Source organism: Pygoscelis adeliae, unplaced genomic scaffold (assembly GCF_000699105.1).
Source record: "Pygoscelis adeliae isolate BGI_AS28 unplaced genomic scaffold, ASM69910v1 Scaffold272, whole genome shotgun sequence".
In the NCBI taxonomy this organism is placed as follows: domain Eukaryota; kingdom Metazoa; phylum Chordata; class Aves; order Sphenisciformes; family Spheniscidae; genus Pygoscelis; species Pygoscelis adeliae.
The window spans coordinates 1,218,216-1,227,206 of NW_008824282.1; the positions used below are offsets into that span (position 1 = coordinate 1,218,216).

The 8,991-nt window shown below is 41.1% G+C and overlaps 1 protein-coding gene across 2 annotated transcripts in view; it reads right to left on the minus strand.

The window, feature by feature from the left end:
* Window positions 1–4,483, minus strand: part of C1QTNF3 (C1q and tumor necrosis factor related protein 3) — a 16,688-nt gene extending 12,205 nt beyond the window's left edge. The window contains exon 1 of one of the 2 annotated variants that reach the window (XM_009318442.1): window positions 4,300–4,483. In XM_009318442.1, coding sequence (XP_009316717.1) covers window positions 4,300–4,383 — 84 coding nt within the window. In that variant the 5' untranslated portion in view covers window positions 4,384–4,483. Of the gene's footprint in view, window positions 1–4,095 lie in introns of both variants that reach the window. The other variant, XM_009318441.1, reaches the window with a different exon arrangement.
* Between the last annotated feature and the right edge of the window lie 4,508 nt (window positions 4,484–8,991).

Genomic DNA, 8,991 nt, shown 5'->3' on the forward strand with positions numbered 1-8,991 from the left:
GAACATCTGCAGTTCTTAAATTCTGGAGGGTGTTAGTTACACCAGTCTGACTGCTACTTTTCTCTAATCATTCTGCTGTTTGTCTTCCTTCCCTTCCTTTTCACTCATCTTTGACATCCTCAAATTACTTGCCTAATGCAGACCTATTGATTTAGCAGCAGCAAACGAGTCTCTGGTGAGATGGGAGCTGCCAAATGAACATATAGATGAAATGTATTCCTGCCCTGAAGGTCATCAGCTGGCTTGATCTGAAACGCTAAAGCTTTCTGCCTGTGTTTTGAACAATACCAAGCACACCCCCAGAATTCATTAATTTCAAGACGCTTGCAAGTTTATGTTTATGGATACAGAAAACCCATGCCACCAAAATACTGCAGCTCCTCCAATGGGACAGGCACATGCCCTCTCCAGCTGGAACCACCAACGGTGAAGCTACCATGGGAATAAAGGCTGACCTGACAGCTCAACAAATATGCTTCATATTCAAAGAGTTATGGAAATGTTAAGATTTGCCAATGGGCAGAAGGGCTTCATATTTATGGGGTTTTGGTCAATGCTATGCTTTCTACCTTAATTCTGCATAAGGTCTATATTTTATGAGAAAAATGAGTTCTGCCTGTTGGACTGTCTGTTCCTGGAGAACCCATTTGTATCATTCTTGCTGTTTTATCTCTCCCAGTTGTTAGGAAGAACATAACTGACAATCACCAGACTCACTGTTTAAAGCTTTCCTAATATGAGAGAAGAAGTAGCCCTGCTTTCAGCTCATTTTCAGTCCTTGAAAGGGAGCCAAGTACAAGAGGACTGGAATTGCGCAAGCATTTTGTACCACCTGAAATGCTAATGTTGAGTGTTGCACTGAGATTAAAATCTCCAGCTCTTTTTTGATAGTGCTTCATATTCATGTTAAATGAGAAAGCGAACTATATACACATCTGCCAAGAGCGAATAAGTCAGCCTAGAAATATCCAAAGACTTAGAACTGTGGATTATAGGTAAAGGAAGGCATGAATCCAGCAAACTGGACTGCATGTGAGACTCTCTCTGTGCAGGTAAGATTTGGGGTTTTTACCCAATGCGCTGAAATCCCGAATTACATTATTAGCTAACCAGCTATGTTATCATAAAATAGACACTAGTGCTGGTCATAACCAAATGCTATTTGGCATTTACCTCTCGAAAAGCTCAGCAGGTTATTACGTGTGAAATGAGGCAAGTCCTGCCAGCCTGGTTGTATGAGAACAGTTCCACTGACTTCAAAATAACTACTTAAGCAAGTCATAAAGTAGTATTGACTTATTATCTTTACTGATCCTTTGACTAGGAGGAAAAAAATGTTCACAGTCAGCTGCCAAGAACAATTAATATTCAGGATACTCTTTTAATCTCTAAAAACAGAGAACTTCATGAAGAGTACATTTAAAGGAAAAACCTGTTCCTAAAGTAAAATTACACTCAAATAGGACAAAGAGATTAATTACAACCTACTTGCCAAAGGTGTCCTGTGCAGCCATTTGTACATAAATTTTATTGCACAATGAATCTTTGGCATTGCTCTTAGAACATGAATATGATTTAGGAGCTTGTGAAATGCATCTGCCACACTGATATCCTAATACAGATAGAAAACTGGAAATATTTCTGAGGCTATTTGCTGAATTTCCTATGATTTAGTATGTAGGAGGCAGTTCTAGGCAACAGATGGTCTATAAAATTCCCTTAACTTAAAGCTGTGAAATAAATCATAATTGGAGACCCAGCCCTTTCTCACTTCCTGATTAATTTTATGGATTTCTGTTATATAGTCTAAGACAATGCAGAAGATGAGTAATGTACATCCACCATTCTTGGCTCCTGCTCTGAGTGCAAAATAGCATGTCTCTGGGGGCACTAAGGGCCTCCATGTCTCTTCTCTAGCGAAGAATTAAACAAACCAAAATTGCCAAAATTCAGGGTAAAACACCAGTAGGTTGAGGGGTACCTGACATTTTTCAAAGAGCAACCTGAAAAGGAAGAATGTATCTGGCATGGCTCTCCCCAGTCGCTAAGAGTTCTTGTGCTTGAGAAATGCACATTATATTTTATGTAAGTTACCAGCAGCCTGGAAACTGGCCATGTACCCAATGCAGCAAAGGCCAATGCTATTGTCTCTATTCCGCAAGAGGGAATGGGACTGTTAAAACACTTTAGCAAGAGGATTAAATTCTCCAACTGGAGCAAAGATAACCAAGAAAGTAGGGACTTAGTGGTGAAACAGCTTTCAGATAGCTCAAGGGGAAGAGAGAGGTTTGACATGAATTAAAACATGTCCATGCCAACTTTGTTCCTCCTCTGCCTGGAAATCCCAGAAGTCTAGAGATGGAAAATACCTATCGCATCAGCCACTCTGTGATGGATTATCTCTGTCATGCATCTGCTAGTGCTCCATTTCATTTCACTAAGCCAAAAATTGCATCATTTCCCCAGCAAAGATTGCTTCTTAGAGAGCGTCTGGCAGGTAAATGGTTGCCATCAGCTGTACTCAGACTCGCTGGCCTCAGCTTTAATGTCACAGCTTCTTCCCCCAGCAGGCAACTCCAAACATGTTGCATTAAACTTTGTGATGAGAAACATACACACTAAACACAGTGGCACTTTCCGTGAGGGAGAATTTGACCCCTAAAAAAGCTGTAATTTTGTGTTAAATCCTGCATTATCTGAAATTATGTTGAGTTAAAGGGGAATCTTCTTTAAGTACCAATAATACATGGCCTGTAGTATGCAGCTGCACAATTCCCTCTGCAGCAAAGAGGTGTGCACACACTAGCTGGCTCATTGGACTATATACCTGATGGTTTACACTGTTTGTATACTGCAAGTGCAATTTAACATACCTACAGTTACATATCTGTTTTGCTGAGTGCACTGGAGAAATACGAAATGTAAATTTTGCATTTCATTGCATTCATTTGCAAATTGCACCCAAGAAATATGAAATGCAAAGCACTATAAAATTTAAATACAGAGAATATAGTGGTGTATTAAACCTATTCCCATAGTTGGATGTGTTTCAGTTCTTCAAGCCTAGGACAGGATTAAAATCAAATTTCCTCTCTGCTTGTCATGAAGTAGGTTATTATTACACTTGTCTGCATGTCCATGATTTTTGGAATTCAAAATATCATTGTTTGAGCTGAAAGAGTTTTAATAAACAAATGATAACAGGTGAACTATACAGGACTTGACTTAAACATTGGTATCAGCAATAGGAACAAAACACTTATGTTCTTGTTGTTTCTAAAAAACATCAATCAACAAAAACTTTATTTAAGTAGAATTTTGTTTTGCCTAGTGCTAGAAAAAACTTCATCTTCTGCCCTTCAGATTTTTCCTTTTAAATTTGGACTGCAATATTTTATGTATAATCAGGTTATGGCATTTTCCCTTTGTTCTGAGCTAATGGGTATAATATCTAAAATGCCATGTAAAAGGCATAAAAAGATTCCCTGTTTAAAATGCACATATTACAGATGATTTAGAGTTACATTCTGAATTTTTTTCCTCCGAAACTGTGAAGTTGATATATATTATTAAATCTACTCATTACATTAGTATCTGTTTTTTTCAAGCTATTCCTTAGAATAAAATTTTTGAACACTCAGAATTTCATTTTTTGTCTCAAGCTCAAAAGAATATACTTTATATATACAATTTTAAAGTAAAAAGTTATTCTCTGCTAATTGAATCTTTCCAAATACCTCTATAAATTTTGTAATTTTCCTTCACATCCAAATGAGTTAACAGAATCTAAAACTTTAATATATTAAATAAGTAATACCTTGAAATAATGAAGAGACTGTATATCAGAATATATGATTGCACAGGATCACAGTTTCAGCAAAACAAAGGGCTGCTGTCTATGTTGAAACCAGTGTCCCCACCCACTGCTGGTTCTACCAGCTCATTAAAAGATCCTATAAAGCAACCCAGCAGGATACAGACCAATACACAGCTTTAATAAAAATAATTTCATAAATATATCACTAATAATCTTAGCAAAAAAATAAAATATCTCATTAGCTTTAAAGATATCTTTAGAAGATTAATTCAGAGTACCTGGACTCTATCTGAGGTAGTCAGTTCTACATCATCTACCTCTGGTCTCAGGACTTTTTGGTCTGTAGAAGTGCTATTATCAACAGTCCACTCTATAAGTTGACTCCGCTGTTTCAATATTTCCCTGCTTCTGGAACCTTTATGGCCAGTCTGGTGGTGACTTTGCAATACTTTGGCCACTGGTTTATAAGATCTTCTGCTCACCTCCATGTATTCATCTTGACACAGGCAAAATGGAAGAAAAAATAAAGCCAGTAGATGCCAACTGATGAAATCCTTCTCTGCCATGTTATTCAAAATAGTTTTTCAGGAGTCCAGCAAATGCCTTGCAGAAGGAGAACCTCTTTGCTGCACCAGGAGTTATGTGTTCCTTTCAGCTTTTCCACTAGTAAGCCTGGCACTGAGACTAGTACCAGGTTTTATACGGTTGCGTGCAATAAATAAAACTAAAAATGCCAAAGTGACAGGATCCTTCATCCAAAATCTGTCATGCTCCTTTAAACAAACCAGGCATTATTCACCACTTCACCACCACAAGGAAAATTGATTTGTATGCTGGAAATGACCACAGCATTTAACGGACTCCCGTGGTTCCTATTTGGGGGCATTAAAAAATGTAGCACCTTTTCTTTGGCATGTTTTTGTTTAAGTGTGAAAAAATGTGGTGGATATGGAGAACATGTGGCTAATGGTTTACGCTCCTTGATTAGACATGGAAAGGCTGTGAATTCACACTCTTAAATGTCTTTTGGACACAGTCACCTTCCTTATTTGCCAGGAAATTCACACACACAACTGCGTCAGCCCAGTCCGAAAAATCCTTCCAAGAGCAATTAGGAAACAAAAGCACAAGAGGAGCTTTTGCATATGATCCTGACCCAATGGCTGTTTCTGACTATGCTTTTCATTCACTAGAAGAAAAATATTGAATTTCTGTCAGTTGGCCAACGGTGGAAGGAGACTGGGTAAGTAGCTCTGAAAAACTGGGTTGAATTCAGATTCACAGAGCCCCATTTCTCAGCATTAGTTCAACCTACTCAGCCAGGCAACATTTTTTCCCTTGAGTTCCCAGTATTTTGCTAAATGCAACTGCCAAACCGTTTTATATCTTTGCTGCCAAGTAAATATAAATTTACCGGGGGCTTATTTCAGACTAAAAGAATCAAATTATATAGGTATAATAATATCCTTATTATATTTTTTGAACCACCCACTAGTATGCTCTAGAAAGCCACAACTGCAGAATGCAGTTCTACAAATGCAGCCACATACACACGCACACCCACCTTCCCAAGAGCAAGTGGCTCCTTGGTCTGTGAGAAACACTTGACCAGTACATGGCTACAACAACATTACTGAAGGCATCAGCCCCAGGGAATGATCCCTGGCCCCGCAATGCGATGAACTGGCTCATACTCAAGCTGTTCAATGCTGACCACGCTGCTTAGCATTTGGCTGGGGCTCCTCTGTGACCTCTGGGGTGCTCTGTGGCCCTAAATTATACCACTTTTTTTTCAATTTTCTTTTTCTTCCTGTTCAGTTGCCTGACAAAATGTGAGGTTTGTGGTGCAGGGTGCTACAGTGGTTGTTTTTAGAGCATGAGGCTAAGGTTGCATGAGCACCAAAGGGCCTGTTGGGATAGTGGTGAAGGGTTCATCCATCCAGAAGGTAGTCTCTGAAGTCAATGATCCACAAATATCACCCAGGCTTAATTTTGAGGGGGAAAATAGACAGCGCACTCCAAAAGAGATGCTGGGAACAAACCAGGACGTGACCAACCAGAAGGCCAAGACCCACCAGTAAAATGAGGTGCTAAGTTATTCAATAATGTAAAAAGCCTTAAGCATACCAGCATGCTATGGCAGCAAAGCGTAACACCACAGGCACTGCTAAACAGGGGAAATAAGTTACATCTGCTAAAATGCCCCAACTTCATTGACTGCAGCTGCAAGGGGCAGCCATTACGTGTCTTCACTGCTTGGCGTATTACTGAGATGGGGATGAGATATGGAGCATCTGAAGAAACAAAGCCTAATCTTAATCCTTGTGAAATCATAGCAAACCCTCTTTTTGACCCCAAGTAAGGAGAGTAAGGCTCAAGCAGCAAGGATTTTGAAAGTGGCTGTGACTCTCCTGTCTAAATGGAAGATGAGCCCAGAAGGGAGATCTGTGATGTGATGGCTTTTCATTCAGACCCTTGTAGATGCTGGAAGGGATGCACAATTAATGGTTGCTAAATGATGGTGAGAAACAGCTTGAATGGTGGTGAGAAAGCACTCTCTGTTTTATATTCAGCTCCTTTCTGTGGAAGACAGCAGAGCAAGTCACATCACAGGAGAAGGTGCTGGCTGGAGATGCAGTGGAGAGGGGTGAGCAATGCTCAGTTGGGGTATGTGTGCCAGTGGCACAAGCCCTGGGCAAGGTGTCAGTGTCAGCCTGTACCCAGCTCTTTCCTCGGTTATCTCCTATTTAACAGCCCACAGAGAGGAGTGTGGGGCTGCGCCAGTCCCCCAGAAAGGCAGTGCCAGCCCCCACGGACACATAGGGTCTGGGCTGAGACAGTGCAGGGGCAGCGCTTGGGGCTACTGGAAGCAAAGGCAGCCAAGGACAGGTCTTCCCTTTTTCTCCTTCCCCACCGGCCAAGCATAGTGTAGGAGCAGAGACCTCGGCTGCTGTGGGCTCAGAGTTTCCCCCTGGGGATAAACATGACCCACTGCCTGCAGCACCCCAGTTGTCTCAGCGACAGCCCCAGGAACAGGGATGGCTCCTGGTTATCTCAGCCCACAGGCTTGCCAGGCAGAGCTGTGTCTCCTTGCTTCATGTTTTTGTGGTATTTATCTCCCTTATTTTGAAGCTCTAATGGCAGGAATCTTAATCCAATTTCAGTGAAATCTTTGATTCTCAAGCCAGATGTTCAGGATCATTGAATAACACTTCATAGATTAGCTCCTGAGCCTTGCTTTAGTGTATAAATATTAATTAACTAAATAGCCTTGCAGAAGAGGCTCGTTAGCCTATGCTTTATAACTACTGAAAATCCTGATTTTAAAGAAATGCAAATATTCCAGTTATTTCTCTGGGCAAGGAGAGATGGAAAGGAATTTACTGGAGAGTGAAGCAAGACTTCTGAAAACACAGTTCCAGATTTTGGAAGCTGCTGCCACCAAAATGGGTTTTCTTTTTCAAGGAGAGAGGAGTTTCTTGGTAGGAAGGGAGTTTGAAAACCCCGGACTCTGTAAAATTGGGAATGACTCAGAGACAAACATTAATTTATCTTGGCACTTAATAATTTGATTCAGCAAGTGCTGGGACAGTACTGATGTTTTCAGCTGCCGTTAGGGCTTTCATGGCTTTCCAAACTCTCTTCCAGGAGCTTCCTGTGGCGAATGTTTCCAGCGTGAGTAATGAACATCCACAGCACCCATGTCCCAAAGGGAGGAGGAATAAAACCAAAGAGATTTGGGCTTCAAAGCCCCCATCTATCATTTCATGCAAAAGCTGAAACAAGCATGTTTCTTGGCAGCTATTAGAAAGAAGAAAGATCCCCTTTCTCGCTTTCTAATAGAGTCCACCTGGTTCCTACCCATCACTGCTCTTGTGGTTTGATGCTACACACATTTTTTGGTCCAAATTAATAGTAGAGTTTAGACTTGGCTCTTTTGTTTCCAGTCTTTTGAACAGAATCCCATCTGCAGAAATCTTTGCTGCCCATCATTCTCCTCTGTGCTTCAGCAAGGAATAGCTGGCCCACAAAATCATTGTCTACAGGCAGAAATTTTGGACTCGGAAGTAAAAAGTAATGGAGGAACTGATTCTGATTCTCCATTCTTGATCTCCAAATGGTCTATCCAAATATGTGAACTGAATCTAAAATAATAGGACATCAAAATAGCAGTGCTTTGAATTAACTTTGTACTGGAATAAAACACTGATAATGCTTCATGCTGAGAAGAACAGATCCTACTGATCTGGAGGTGAGAAAAGGACTGACCTAAAAGGTTTGGGTTTGCTTTTAGTTGCAGGGCTGGTATGCATTGCAGGAGTGCTGACAGAGAGAATAAAATCTGACCCCCTCCCTACCTCTTCGCTGTGTGTTTGCACACCCAGCATCACCCTTCCAGCCTTTGCTAGCTGAGCTCAAGCACAGCTGTAATTACCTTTCCCCTGTCGGTCTCTGGCAGCAGGATATGCCTCCACCTGGTAATCAACAGTTTAAGATGAAGTGAAGCACATGGATCTGTTTATGTCAGATAATGAGATATCAGCTAAAATGCAATAACTGCTGAGTGAAAGCTGCTTCCCACCTTCTCTGCAAGCAAAAACTCTGCTCTGTGAGAAAGGGGACCCTTATTACTATGTTATTCATACTGACATTGGGAAAGTGGGTTGTTAGTGAGGTTATTATGTAAAACTGCAGGCCACCATTTCAAGATGCAACAAAACAAAATGATTAAAATTTTAAAAAAACCAAAAGTCTTCTGTGGCCCAGGCAGGATTGTTTCTGTAATTAAACATTTACAGGTCCTTTACTTAGAAATTGTCCTGTTTGCAGTGTCAACTCCTTCACACTGAACAGAGATAATCTACACCTGCTATTTCACAAGCAACCTCCACGGAGCCATACTCAGTGTGGCTGCAGGGAGAAAACAGCTTTGAAGCCTTTTCCCACCTCCGTGCTGACCACTGCAAACCCACAGGAACAAGTGAGGTATTTTCATTGAAGGCTTCTGTGATCTGCTCCTTGTTTCTGCAGGACTTTTGGTCAGTAATGGGGATTCAGGCAAAACTCGCTGCCCTCCTCCCCCGGGGAGCCTCCACAGAGCTGGGCTACCAAGAGGAAGGCAGATTCATGGGGCTTTCCAAGTGTTGTGCACTCAAAAAGGGTTTGCACTCACA